Source organism: Cervus elaphus, chromosome 7, assembly GCF_910594005.1.
Source record: "Cervus elaphus chromosome 7, mCerEla1.1, whole genome shotgun sequence".
Classification (NCBI taxonomy): Eukaryota; Metazoa; Chordata; class Mammalia; order Artiodactyla; family Cervidae; genus Cervus; species Cervus elaphus.
This window is the reverse complement of record NC_057821.1, coordinates 29733046-29748812: the sequence shown is the minus strand read 5'-3', so window position 1 is coordinate 29748812 and position 15767 is coordinate 29733046. Positions and strand designations below refer to the sequence as shown.

Here is a 15767-nt window from a genome sequence, read left to right as displayed (position 1 = left end):
ATATCAGACTAGAAACAAGGAAAAGTTAAGAGGTTGGGACAAAAGTTCTTATTTAGATAGAATTAAATTTGATATGCTTGTCAGATATCCAAGAGTAGTTGACATATGGACAGCCTGAATATTTCAATCTCTCACTATATTTATACAAAAGACAGAAAAAGGATTGCTCAAAATGTGTGTATATATATAAAGGGCTATGAAATGTTATGGTCACATGCTCACCTCTTCAAAATAATCTGACTTAGGAAGCAAAGCAGTAACCAGAAAGAAATGGTGAGTTTTAGGTACTCTTTCTGATTTTACTTCCAAGTTATTCTTAATAGCAAACCTCTATTATTTATTGATTTTATTCCTCAATGCCATTTATAGCCAACTTTTTCTATGGAAAATTCCTTAAGATTTGCCATTAATGAGTAACTCTGGGGAGAGTCTCCAAGGACAAGAAAGATTCCTAATGCTAACCAACACTTTCCAATCCCAAGAGACACGAATATCATTAATACTCAGCTCCTGAGCTACATCTTTGCTAGCTATGAACATCATCTCACCAATGTAGGCAAAGGATTCTGGGATCTCTGGAATATCCCACTCGCTTAATAAGAGCACTGGATAGAATACATATATCAAAGGATAGAATACATAGATCAACTCATGGGTTGAAGATTATGAACACCAGTAGGTAAGTGTGGAAGGTAGCATTTGACAAATAGAGTAACAGGCTCAGACTTCAGAGTAGAACACAGTGGATGGAAGTTCTGTGCTTGAGGGCTGTCTGTATCTGTTTCTAAATCCATATGTAAATCAATTGAACTGTAGGAAATGTCTTAGACCATAAAACTTCTAATAGACATTCATAAGGACATATCTAATAGGAAGTAAAATATATGTGTCTAGAGTTTAGAAAAGAAGATGGATTGGAAGATATAATTTAAAAGTTATCCGGTTATGACAGAAATAAACTCACAAACACAGAACAAACTTGTGGTTGCTGGAGAGGAGGGATAGTTAGGGAGTTTGGGATGGACATGTACACACTGCTACATTTAAAATGGATAAGTAACAAGGACCTACTGTATAGCACATAGTACTCTGCTCAATGTTATATGGCAGCTTAGATGGGAGGTGAGTTTGGGGGAGAACATTTCAACACTTGGGGAGGAAAACATATGACCCTCTCATGTCCTCACTATCAATTAATTAATTAATTATTCATCTTGTGACAAATACTGCTTCATGGATGCCGACCCTGGGGACACAAGGGAGAAGAAAACCAGATACAGTATTTGCCTTAATGTACTTTATGGCCCCGTGAGGGAGTCCAACAGTAACTAAATATCTTAAATAAATATTTTAACAAAATAAATATGAACAACATTGTTCATATGACACCTATAGCAATTCTATGAAAGTGCTATGTGTGGTAGCATATGAAAGGTATGTTTGACTTAATCAAAGAGACAAGGGAAAACTTTCCTAAGAAAGTTACTAATTAATCTGAGACTGTGAAAGGATGAAAAGGAGTTGACTCAGAATGAAGCAAAGGAACACAGTCACACAGGAAGAAATGCAAGGCAGCCAGAGTGGCTAGGGAACAGAGAATGAGGGGACTTTAGTGGTAGATGAAGATGCTGAGATATCTGGAGGTCAAGATACATTGAGCTTTGTTAGATAGAGTGGGGATTTTTGTTCCTTCACAAGCCCAGTGGTTCTCTGGACACCCCTTTTTAAGCAAATAACAGACATGATCAGAGATTATTTTTTGAAAAGATCACTCTGGTGGCAGTGTGGAGAATATATTGAATGAGGCAAGAGTGGGACTATTAAAGCAGTTCAGAGGTCAGCAGGACTCTAGTCATTAACAATAACTTAAACTAGAGTAGTGATTGTGTAGATGGGTAGAAGCTTTCACCAAGCTCCTATGATGAGCCAAACACTAAGCTAAGTACTGAGATGCAGTCTTTGCCTTAGTAGGCTCATGTTCTTATAATAAAAACTGATTCATAAACAAGTACTTATGCCATCCAATAATATGAAGACTAAGAGAACTCTGTTACCCTTAAAGAACTCTAGGAAGCTCCTGGTGTTCCTTTCATTCCCTCATTTTTGACCCCTTCTCACTTAGATCATCCTTCAGAAAGTGCAAATCCTGTCCCTCCCATTGCTGATTGAGTTGCTTTTCTTCATTCTTGATATTTGTGGTATAAGGAAAGGAACTGACAAGAGAACCTTCAAGGTTAGCTACAATACACTTCAGTAGCTAACTGTGAATGAAATCTCTTTTTAAGGTGATTCTTTTCTTGTAGCCCATCAAGACCTGAAATGAACTGCAGCAAGAACCCTGCTTTTGTCCTCTCAGGGCTCTCCAGTGACCCAGACAAACCGCAGCTCCTCTTTGGTCTCCTCCTGGCCCTCTACTTGCTGAGTGTCTCAGGAAACGCGCTACTGCTGCTGGCTATCGGAGCTGACCTCCACCTCCACACCCCCATGTACTTCTTCCTCAGCCAGCTCTCCCTGGTCGACCTCTGCTTCACTACCACCACCGCCCCCAAGATGCTGGAGGCTCTGTGGACCAGCAATGGATCGATCTCCTTCTCTGAGTGCCTGGCCCAGTTATATTTCTTCGCAGTTTTTGCTAATATGGACAACCTGCTTTTGACTGCCATGGCTATCGACCGCTATGCTGCCATCTGCCATCCTCTGCACTACCCACTCCTGATGACTCCTTGCAGATGTGGGCTTCTGGTGGGTGGGTCATGGGGGGTGGCCCACTCTGACTCTTTGATCCAAACCTTGATGCTATCCCAGCTCTCCTTCTACACTAATCAAGAAATTCCCCACTTTTTCTGTGATTTTGGACCACTCTTTAGACTTTCCTGCTCTGATACGCACCTCAATAAGGACCTGATGATGGTTCTGACAGGACTGTTAGGAATCAGCCCTCTCCTCTGCATCATAAGCTCCTATGCCCATATTTTCCTTGCTGTAGCTCGGGTCCCATCAGCACAGGGCAAAAAGAAAGCCCTGGCCACATGCAGCTCCCACCTCTCCATGGTCATCCTCTTCTACAGCTCGGTCTTTGCCACCTACCTGAAGTCCCCGTCAGCTTCCCATGCCTCTGGGGAGCTGGGTGCTGCTGTCATGTACACCCTGGTAACCCCCACTCTCAATCCTTTCATTTATAGTTTAAGAAATAAGGATGTGAAGAGATCCCTGAAAAGGATTCTGGGCATAGAGAGTTCATGGCCTTAGGAATAATTCCCAGAAACAAGTATTGGGAAAAAAATGCACAATTCACCACCACACTGACAAAGTGAGTCAGTTAACACCAAGGCTGTCACATGTCACACAGCATGATATGGTATATTGAAAAGAACACTAAATAGAAATTTGGAGACCTTGCTTCTAGGTTCCACTCTGGGTGCAAGCTTGTATATGTATTCCAGCTATAGGTGTATATATATTATATATTAATCTGTTATTATCTCAAAACATTATACCAGTAATATGTCAAAGGGAATATAATATATATTACATTATAACATATAATTAAGTATATTATATAGATATAATATTCTTAAGATTTGATTGGATGAGCTACTCTTTATATTGCCTTATAAAAATTATACTATTGAAACGTGATCATCTATTCCCATCTTTACCAACATTTTGATCACTATTGCCATTTCTATCACCAGTTTAATAATGAAGATCATCACCATCAGTTTTATTGTAGTCAACATCATCTTTCTGTCATCAGAGTTACCTTACAGTTTACCATCTTCAGTTCTCTCTGCATCAGTAACACCAGTATAATCATCATGAGTAAGAGAATAGAAACTGGTCCTATGCACCTTTTCCCCTTTTAATGCCTCATTTTTTCAGACTGTTCTATTAATTTGTTAAAATGACAATCCCAAGCTACCAATCTATCCCTCCCCCTCACTTTTCCTCTCTGATAACCATAAATTCATTCTCTAAGTCTGTGAGTTTCTTTCTGTTTTGTAAATAAGTTCATTTATATCTTTTTTTAGACTGTATGAGATATTATATATTATATATGAGATATATTGCTGACTAACTTCACTCAGTATGAAAATCCCCAGCTCCATCCATTTTGCTGCAAATGGCATTATTTCATTCTTTTGAATTGCTGGGTAATATTCCATTGAATATATGTTCCACATCACCTTTATCTATTCATCAGTCAATGGACAGATGGGATTGACATGTACACACTGCTATATTTAAAATAGATAACCAACCATGACCTACAGTAAAAAGATAAAAATAAAGCAAAAAGTTAAAATGAATAAGTGAATTGCATTCAGCTTTAAATATTTTTAAAATATCCATATACTTAGACATGGCAATCAAACCACGAAGAATACATTAAAGTAAATTCTGGAAATAAACAATGCTTGTATAGTGAAAGAATGGAATACAACTAAAAATTCCCAATGACAAAAGAATATTTAAGAACATTATGGTTAGCCGTACTATGAAGCCCAGAAGGATAAAGTATTGAATTGGCCACAAAGTTCACTCAGTTTTTTTAGCCAAACCCCTAACAAATCCATCTACATGAAGCCAAAGAGCCAGGCTATGCCCACCAGCCCTAAGTACTGCCTGGGAGTAAGTGGCAGAGTGGGTAACAATTATTCAGTAGTGATTATATTCCTTGACAACCTATTGTCGTGGAGAGCCAAAGATAAAGAACTGGATCAAGGAACCAATTATAGAGATGAATGCTTTTTGCAGAAAGTCCTCTAACACTTTTGGCATCAATTTAAACATGTAGAGATTGTCAAAGAAGGATAAAAATACAAACAGTTAGACTCAGAAACATAACTTACATGTCAGCGATTGCTCCACAGCCATGTCCAGGATCTGGGATCTCTTGTCACTGATATTTATCTCCGTTGCTGGACCATTATCTAAAGGTGAAAATGCCCACATGGCTGGTATTGACTCTGAGGTGCTGAAATTGAGTAAGAATATTACTGACGAGAGTTTCTGCAAAGAAGGTCTGCATCTTGAGCACAAATTTTGTTGTCAGTCTTGTCCTTCTGAGATCAAGCTCTGAGCCTTTGGAGTGGGAGCACTTACTCCAAGACCATAGACTCCGAGAGAACTAACCCTAGGGAGTATCAAATAGTGAGAACTCACACAAAGGAAACCACTGGAATACAAGACCTGGCATCACCCAACCTCCAGTAGCACCTTGCCCGGATGCCTCATCTAAACAACAAACAAAACAAAAATACAAACCCAATCATCAGCAGACAGGATTACCACCTCACTCAGCCTTGCCCATCAGAGGAAAAAGACAAACAAATGAAAACTCAGCAGAAATCTCACCCTATACAACACAAAAGACCCCGAATAGCCAAAGCAGTCTTGAGAAAGAAGAATGGAGCTGGAGGAATCAACCTTCCTGACTTCAGATTATACTACAAAGCTGCAATCGCCAAGACAGTACGGTACTAGCACAGAAACAGAAACAGACCAATGGAACAAGATAGAAAGCATAGAAATAAACCCATGCACCTATGGATACCTTATTTTCGACAAAGGAGGCAAGAATATACAATGGGGCAAAGACAGCCTCTTCAATAAATGGTGCTGGGAAAATTGGGCAGCTACATGTAAAAGAATGAAATTAAAACACTTCCTAACACCATACACAAAGATAAATTCAGTATGGATTAAAGACCTAAATGTAAGACCAAAAAATATAAAACTCTTACAGGAAAACATAAGCAGAATACTCGATGACTTAAATTAAAGCCATACTCTCTATGACCCACCTCCTAGACTAATGGAAATAAAAACAAAAGTAAACAAGTGGGACCCAATTAAACTCAAAAGCTTTTGCACAGCAAAGGAAACTATGAGCAAAGTGAAAAAACAACCCTCAGAATGGGAATAATAGCAGATGAAACAAGTGACAAAGTATTAATTTCCAAAAGATACAAGCAACTCATACAACTCAATACCAGGGAAAAAAAAAAAAACCCAATCAAAAAGTGGGGAAAAAACCTAAGCAAACATTTCTCCAAAGAAGACATACAGATGGCTAACAACACATGAAAAGTTGCTCAGTATCACTCCTTATTAGGGAAATGCAAATCAAAACTATAATGAGATATCACCTCACACCAGTCAGAATGGCCATTATCAAAAAGTCTACAAACAATAAATGCTGGAGAGGGTGTGGAGAAAAGGGAACACTCTTGCACTGTTGGTGGGAATGTAAATTGATACAGCCACTGTGGAAGAAGGTATGGAGATGCCTTAAAGAACTAGGAATAAAACTACCGTCAGTTCAGTTCAGTCTCTCAGCCACTTCTGACTCTTTGCGACCCCATAGACTGCAGCATGCCAGGCCTCCCTGTCCATCACCAACTCCCAGAACTTGCTCAAACTCATGTCCGTTGAGTCAGTGATGCCATCCAACCATCTCATCCTCTGTCATCCCCTTCTCCTCCTGTCCTCAATCTTTCCCAGCATCAGGGTCTTTTCAAATGAGTCAGTTCTTTGCATCAGGTGGCCAAAGTATTGGAGTTTCAGCTTCAACATCAGTCCTTCCAATGAACACCCAGGACTGATCTCCTTTAGGATGGACTGGGTAGATCTCCTTGCAGTCCAAGGGACTCTCAAGAGTCTTCTCCAACACCACAGTTCAAAAGTATCAATTATTTGGTGCTCATCCTTCTTTAGAGTCCAACTCTCACATCCATACATGACTACTGGAAAAACCATAGCCTTGACTAGACGGACCTTTGTTGGCAAAGTAATGTCTCTGCTTTTTAATATGCTGTCTAGGTTGGTCATAACTTTCCTCCCAAGGAGTAAGCGTCTTTTAATTTCATGGCTGTGGTCACCATCTGCAGTGATTTTGGAGCCCCCAAAAATAAAGTCAGCCACTGTTTCCACTGAAAAACTACCATATGACCTAGCAACCCCACTCCTAGGCAAATACCCTGAGGAAACCAAATTGAAAAAGACACATGTATCCCATTATTCATTGCAACACTATTTACAATAGCTAGAACATGGAAGCAACATAGATATCCATCAACAGATGAATGGATAAAGAAGTTGTGATGCATATACACAATGGAATATTACTCAGCCACAAAAAGGAATACCTTTGAGTCAGTTCTAATGAGGTGGATGAACCTAGAACCTATTATACAGAGTGAAGTAAGTCAGAAAGAGAGAGATAAATATCATTTTCTAATGCATATACATGGAATCTGGAAAAATGGTTATGAATAATTTATTTACAGGGCAGCAATGGAGAAACAGGCATAGAGAATAGACGTGTGGACATAGGGAGAGAGGAGGAGAGGGTGAGATATATGGAAAGAGTAACATGGAAACTTACATTAGCATATGTAAAATAGATAGCCAATGGGAATTTGCTGTATGGCTAAGAAACTCAATGGCAGCCCACTCCAGAACTCTTGCCTGGAAAATCCCATGGACAGAGGAGCCTGGTGGGCTGCAGTCCATGGGGTCACTAAGAGTCGGACATGACTGAGCGACTTCACTTTCACTTTTCACTTTCACGCATTGGAGAAGGAAATGGCAACCCACTCCAGTGTTCTTGCCTGGAGAATCCCAGGGACAGCGGAACCTGGTGGGCTGCTGTCTATGGGGTTGCACAGAGTCGGCCAAGACTGCAGCGACTTAGCAGCAACAGCGGCAGCAAAAAACTCAAACAGGGGCTCTGTATCACCCTAGAGAGGTGGGATGGGGACGGAGATGGGAGGAAAGTTCAAAAGGGAGGGGATATAGGTATATCTACGGCTGGTTCAGGTTGAGGTTTGACAGAAAATAACAAAATTCTGCAGAGCAATTATCCTTCAATAAAAAAATGAAAAAGTGCTCGGGCCTGGTGCACTGGGAAGACCCAGAGGAATCGGGTGGAGAGGGAGGTGGGAGGGGGGATCGGGATGGGGAATACGTGTAAATCTATGGCTGATTCATATCAATGTATGACAAAACCCACTGAAATGTTGTGAAGTAATTAGCCTCCAACTAAAAAAAATGAAAAAGAATGACTTCTTGGCTTTTTGTAACCTGCTAACCACCTTCTATTTGTTTTATGAATTGAGATCTTGACTTATATTTTTAAACCCTAAAATGCAAATTCAAATAAATATAATATGCTTTGCAAAAAAGAAACATAACTTACACAATGAGCATACAATAATTGCTATTTATTTGTGTTATAGTCATAGTATACACTAGAATAAGAAATTATTAATGTGATGAACATATAATGAACTTCTAAATAGCAAAAATGTGACTTGCAATAGGAAGATGGACAAAGGGTATGTCATTTATAATTGGAATTAAAAAGCCTGGATAGATGTCAGAACACATATAAATATCCTTTGGAGAAGGCATATAGAATACTTTTACCTAAAGGATATAGCAAGAAGTGAAGATACACATTGGAGAGACCAGCTTCATTCTCCTAGGGGGAAATGTGAGCTTGGGAATTCCAAAATTAAAGGAAATAGCTTAGTGTTAATACCAACAGTCAATCCTAAAGGAAATCAGTCCTGAATATTCATTGGAAGGATGGATGCTGAAGCTGAAGCCCCAATACTTTGGCCATCTGATGAAAAGAACTGACTCATTGGAAAAGACCCTGATGCTGAGAAAGACTGAAGGCAGGAGAAGGGGCCAACAGAGAATGAGATGGTTGGATGCCATCACCGACTTGATAGACATGAGTTTGAGCAGGCTCTTGGAGTTGGTGATGAACAGGGAAGCCTGGCATGTTGCATCCATGGGGTTGCAAAGATGCAGACACAACCTAGCAACTGAACTGACAGATAACACACTAGTACTCCAAAATTTACTGGCTTAAAACCACTTGTTTCATTAAATTTTATTATTCTGTGGGTCAGAGATTGGGGCAGGAGGAAAACAGCAATAGTTAACTCTGCTAAAGAAAGTCTGGGGCCTCTCAATTAGGTTAACCTGAACAATTGGACATGGAATAGCTGGGAGCTGATTAAGTCTTTCCCTGTGTTTCTCTCTTTATCTGGTTTCTCCTCATAACAGTTGGACATGGAATAGCTAGGAACTGATAAAATCTTTCCCTTTTTTCCTTTCTTTCTCCACTTTCTCCTTGTGACTACCCTGTGCTTCTTCAGAAGGATAATGCAGGGCAAACCTTCAACATGGGGGGGCCAACAAACCAAGGCAAAAGCTGTTAGTCATTGAAAGAAAAAACCCATAACCAGAATTAACATCACTTCTATCATATTCTATTAGTTTAAGAAGTCACAGGCCAAACTCAGAATTCTTCATAGAGAGAGGAAATAAATCCTATCTCTCAACGGAAAGAGTGTCAAAGCATTGTGGCTTATCAGTCCCACCACTAACTACAAATAACTTTCATTGTCCCCATGTAAAAGGACACTTACTCCCTCCCCTAGTTCTAAAATGTATCACATTACAACTTCAGCTCAAAGTCCAGGTCTTTTCATCAAATCAAGGTACAAATGGGGCTTCTTGTGTAGATCCTTCAAGTATGATTTCTTGTATTCTGAAGAACTTAGAACTAAAGAGTCAGATTATCTGCCCATCACAAACTCAAAATAATGATACAATAGACATAGAATGACCAAAGTAGAAAACTTTTATTGCAAAAGGGAAAAATGGGAGGCACGTAACAGCAACAGAGCAGTACTGAACTCTAGCTGGGGGCATTTTTCTAAATTTGCCCCCTAAAGCCCAATATGATGAAATTGAAAATGATGATGCCAATGAAATTCTTTTATTTTAGGGCCTTACAATTATTATTAAGATATACTCAATTAGACAAATGCCATATTCACAAAGCTCTTTGATACAGGCTTTTCTCTGAGTTGGGCTGAGGGTCAGGATACTTTGGAACAATATTGTTAAGATTTCTAGGAACATTTTTGTCTGCTTGAAAAGGTGTATAAGTCATGTCCTTAAGATTCTTAGAGGATTTCAAATCTAGCACAGAGAGTCTAGGAGATCTGACCTTAAGTTTTTTTAGAATCTAAACTAGGTTTCCTCTTTATTTTACTGAAGTCCCAACAAAGGATCTTACAGCCACATCCTTGAAATCTCTAACCAAAGGCCACATTTTACTCCCACCACCTCAGAATTTGATCTCTGCCCTGAGGCCATTTTTACTTTGATAACCTTCTACCATGTAGAGTATCTAGGACTTACATACAGTTAAACTTTTGAGTCTGAACTGTCCTGGCTTCTTTAATTTTCCTCTAAATTCTGCTTGAAAGCTGAATGGTTTGGTTTTTAGCTCATCTAATTCTTTATGTATTTTATAATTGTCAACTAAAAGAAATTGCTCAGAACTTTCACAATTCTTCCCGGTAGTCTCCTCAGCAATATATACGGGCTCAGGGTGATGTCAGCATCATAGCTGAATGGCTCTCTTTGTCGCTCCCCTTCCATCTAAAACCAGTAAAGCATCCATAACTCAACAAAGTTGCGTCTGCCCAACAACCCACAATGCCAGAGCATTCCACACATCTGTGCATATAAGCGTTTGGACTGGAACATACAGAAAAGGCACAACCAGGAGCAGAGGAGGGGTGGGGATAATAATTTCCAACCTCCAGGGACAGCAGCTGAGCCTACGGCCCCAGAAAACATGATAGCTTCAGGGGAGGCAGCATGCAACTCCAGCCTCTGAGCCTCAGCAGTCCCTGTGGCCACAGGGATCCAAGTGGTAGAGACAGTGAGGCATGGGACCCCATTGCTCTAGTTGTGGAGACACTCCAACTCCAGGCAGCTTCCACCCACAGCAGCAATGCCCATGAACCCAACAACCCCGGACAATACAGGGAACCTCCCAACCCTGGCTCCCCAGACACCCCCACCCTTTTCCTGTGGTGGCTGGAGCCTGCAACCCAGGAGACCCTGGGTGCAGTGGAGGTGCCGGCCTTTCCAGTGCCCTAGGTGGTAATGCCAGTGACACTGGCTGGGCAAGACACCAACAACCCCGGAGGCACAAGCAGTGACAACAGGGGTACTGGTGACACCTTGACAGAGGTGCTCGAGGGCAGAAAGTGCCAATTCTCAAAAGTAACCAGAGGTAGCTTGGATAAGAGAAACCAAAAACTAGTCCAACAGTGCTACCTGCTAGGAACTGAAAGGTTGTTGAACCACAAAAGACTCGGATTCTTGGCCTCTGGAGGAGAAGAATTCAATCAGAGGCCAGTGACGAGGCTTGACCACTCAGAGCTTTTGTGTAATAAAGTTTTACTAAAGTATAAAAGAGATAGAGAAAGCTTCTGACATAGACATCAGAAGAGGGCAGAAAGAGTGCCCCCCTGCTAGTCTTTAGCTGGATGTGATATAGCTACTAGCAAGCTGTTAATTATAGAAAGGAGATGTCTCAAAACTCAGAGTGGCACCAGGCCCCTCACCCACAACTTGCATCTTGAGATAACATTGGCACCAGGTGAGTCATCCCGGGCCATAAAATGATTGACATGAATCTTGAAGAAAAGCAGGTTTCCAAGTAAATATATAGTTTCATTAACTTAGAGAACAAAGAGAGAGAACATAGTATGAGTAAAACATACAGATTTGTCAAGTGGATTCTGAGTCTTAGGCAAATGGACTTGAAGAAAGAGTCTGGGGTAAATACATAGTTCATCAACATAGCTTAAGACAAACATTTCCATAAGAAAAACACATTGGTTAGCTCAAGGTTTGAGACAAGTTAAGTTCAGGTGGAGCCAGGTGTCATCATGGCAACACAGACTTTTAAGAGAAAACTCCTTTTAGATTTGTATAGAGAAGGGGGAAAAGATAAATCTAACACTTGTTTGTTTCCTCCTGAGCTTAAAAGAGGGATAAAAAATGTCTGACACTTGCACCCCATTACCTCCATTTGGAGACCCCTGGCCTACCTGCCTGTTACCCTCTTAGAACCAGAGGAAAGACCTCTACTTTCTTACTGGTTGGGTCCTAAGAATCAAGTTAAAGAAGAAAAAGTTTTACCTACAGAAGAAAGTGAAGGTCATTAAGTAGTGTCCAACTCTGCGACCCCATGGTCTATACAGCCCATGAAATTCTCCAGGCCAGAATACTGAAATGGATAACCTTTCCCTTCTCCAGGGGATCTTCCCAGCAGAGGGATCAAACTTAGGTCTCCTACATTGAGGGCAGATTCTTTACCAGCTGCACCAACAGAGAATCCCAAGAATACTGGAGTGGGTAGCTTACCCCTTCTCCAGGGGATCTTTCTGACCAAGGAATCAAACTGGGGTCTCCTCAGAATTTTTACCAACTGAGTTGTCAGGGAAGCCCACCTACAAAGCCCACCGCTTGAAACTTAGAAGTAAACAAGATGTTCTTCAACAGGTGAGCAGATACACTGGAGCATCCATACACGTGCATGCCTCCTCAGTCTCAGTTGTGTCCAACTCTTTGCGACCCAACGGATTATAGCCCATCATGCTCCTCTGTCCATGGAATTTTCCAGGCAAAAATACTGGAACAGGTTGCCATTTCCTCTTCCAGGGGATCTTTCCAACCCAGAGACTGAATCCACATCTCTTGTCTCTCTTGCATTAGCAGGCAGATGCTTTACTAACTGTGCCACCTGGGAAGCCATAGCCATACAATGGACAGGTTAAAAAAAAAAAAAGCACAGCTATCAAGCCCCAAAAAGACATGAAGGCATCTTAAAGGCATATTACTAAGTGAAAGAAGCCAATCTGAAAGGCTGCATTCTGTATGATACCAAGTACATGGCATTCTGGAAAAGACCAGTGGTTGCCAGGAGTCTGGGGAGGGAGAGATATAGAGATTTTTAGGGCAGGAAAACTATTCTGTGTGATACTGTAACAGTAGATACCTGACATTATACATTAGTCCCAAACCCATAGAATGAACAACATAAAGAATGTAAACGGTGAGCTAGAGAAGCAAATGGCAACCGATTCCAGTATACTTGTCTGGGTAATTCTATGGACAAAGGAGCCTGGAGGGCTTCAGTCCATGGGGTCACAAGAGTTGGACATGACTTCACAAATAAACCACGACCACCACATGGGCTTAATCAGTAATGATGTGCCAGTGTTAGTTCAATGATTGTAACAAAGGTATTACTCTGGTACAAATGCTGGTAGTGAGGAGGCTGTGTGGGAATCGAGAAGGGGTTATGTAGAAACTTTGTACTTTCTGCTCAATTCTTCTGTGAACCTAAAAGTGCTCTGAAAGTCTGTTAATTTAAAACAACAACAATAAAATCTATGTAACTAAGAAGCAAATTTAAAATGAATTAGAATCTTAAGTAATTGCTGTCTGATACAAAACGAAAATATACAAATCAGTTACTACCTACAACAATAATGATTTTATAGAAAAGTTAGTAAGATTTAAAATACAACCATAATAGAAATGAATTCACTTTTTAAAAATAAACAAAACTTGCCAAAAAAAAAATGTTTAATTCTATCCAAAGAGTTAAATTAAAACTGAATAAAAGTAGCAATATATCACATTTAAATATGAGATAATTAAACTGTAAACAGGTCATTTGCACAAAAAAGTAAAAGCAAAATGAATCCAATATGCTTTAAAGAAAATTCCAGAATGAGTTCAAAGGGAATAATGAGGTAGACCACACAATTAATGAATAATGTTGTCACCTAGACCACTCACTTTAGAGTCTGAGCAGGTCAGGCTTATCAAAGGCATGCAGTCACAGGGAAAGTGGCTAATTTGGTTGGGTCACAGAACTTCAACTGGGCCCATCAGGGCCACAACCAATTCATTCACCATTAAGCCAGATAGACAGGCTATGCCCACCAGCCCCAAGTACCATCTGGGAGTGGCAGAGTGGCTAACAATTACTAGTAGTGATTATATCCTTTGACAACCACCCAGAAGCATCCAGTTATCCAGGGAGAGTCAAAGATAAAGAACTGGATCAAGGAACCAGTCATAGAGATAAATGCCTCCTGCAGGAAGCCCTCTAGCAAATTTGGCATCACTTTAAAGATGCAGGGAAAAAGAAAAAAGATTTGGAGATTGTCAAGGAAGAACAAATACAAATACATGGACTCAGAACAAAAATTTACACAATGAGTATACAATAATTCTTATTGATTTGTATTCTATTCATAACATATCCTACAACAAGAAATTATTAATGTGATGAATATGTAATAAGTTTCAGCAAAGCAAGAAAAATAAACTGCAGTAGAAAGATGGGTAAAGTACATGGCATTCATAACTGTAATTAGAAAACTTTGATAGATGTTAGATCACTTCTTGAATGAATCAGATAAAATATTTTTACCTAAAGGATATAGGAAGAAGTGAAGATACACATTGGAGAGACCAGCCTCATTCTCCCAGAGAGAAATGTGAGCTCAGGGAGCCCAAAATTAAAGAAAATGTTTTAATGTTAATACTAACAGTGAAGAATGAGATTTAGAAGAAAAAAAACAATACTACTTCTCCATATTCCTCTTTTTTTTTTTGTTTGTTTTTTTAGAACCACAATAATAAATGAGTAAAATATTTAAAAGATATTTAAATACAGATATCTTTCTGTATGGATCAATAGGATATCACTGGCCCTCATTCTTTAACTGTCCTTGCTCAATTTCCTTCCATTTCATACAGAGTTTTTGAAGGAAAGTGCCCAAGATAAGAAAGTGCATCCATACCTCTGGTCCCAGGAAATGAAAGGTAATTTAAGAAAACACAAGGTCATTGTGAATTGTCTCAAATTGTTTGTGTTTCTAAAACTAAGAAAGAAACACAGTAAGCAAAGAAAATAGGAACAACAACAAAAATGGAGCTCAAGATAGGAATTCCCTAGGGAGAATTCTCTTACATTGCAAGTAAAGAAAGATAATGTGTTAATTCTTAAAATAATCATCACAAACCCAGGGGACACCTTCTCTCAGGGTTTATATATCTAAAGCTCTGTGGATCATAAAAGACAGGCAGAATTTCAGAAAGAAGAGGTTTCAGAAGATGAAGAGCTTATTCTATAATTCCAATATAAGCTATCACATCAAATATTTTTCTGCTCTTTATTTATCAATAATTTTTCTACTATTTACTTTTCAGGAGTGTCAACCTGATAAGCCTTCTTAGCTGTGAATTTGAATACTCAACCAGGTAGGAGAATGCACCAGGAGACAGGGTAGGGAGTTGCCCATATTCTCTGTCTTCTTGCCTGTATTAAATTTACAAGCCAAGGATTTAGACCTGCTTCCTATCTTATGATGAACCTTGTGTTTGTGGATTATGAAGGCTCTTTACTGTCTACAATTTTATTGCCATATTGCTATAAATTCTCCAAAGTAAATATGTAATCTCTAAATATTCACAATGCACTGAAATAGATCATTTAATACAGAAGGTCCCGTTGCTTTTTTTTAATGTTAGGAAAAGGTTTTTTCTCCAAATGAATTTTTTATACAATTTTGTTTTGTGAGTAGAGAACCAAAAATTATACTGGGCATATTATTTTTATCTTAAGCAAGAGTGACAGTTTAACAATATACAAAATGTACATGGCTATTAAGAAAAGTTAATCTGAATTCCTTGAAGCCAGCCTTTCACAAAGATATAATAAAAGTTAGATAATGTCTCAAATTTTTCTAGAGCTATGAAGCCTAGAATCCCACAGGACCCCTAGAAACATCCCCTAATTCACTTTTTTATTCTAGTCACATAAGATCTTTTGTCTCTCTTCTCAGGGATTTTCCAAA

At 39.5% G+C, this 15767-nt stretch overlaps 1 protein-coding gene across 1 annotated transcript; it reads left to right on the top strand.

Moving 5' to 3' along the window:
* The first annotated feature begins 2319 nt into the window (after positions 1 to 2319).
* On the top strand, positions 2320 to 3249 carry LOC122696806 (olfactory receptor 1361-like). Its single transcript, XM_043906936.1, has one exon. It carries the CDS (start codon positions 2320 to 2322, stop codon positions 3247 to 3249), a length of 930 nt encoding a protein of 309 aa, XP_043762871.1.
* Positions 3250 to 15767: the final 12518 nt, after the last annotated feature.

Coding starts and splice junctions, on each gene's coding strand:
- LOC122696806 (XM_043906936.1), top strand. CDS start 2,320: ATGAACTGCAGCAAGAACCCTGCTTTTGTCCTCTCAGGGCTCTCCAGT.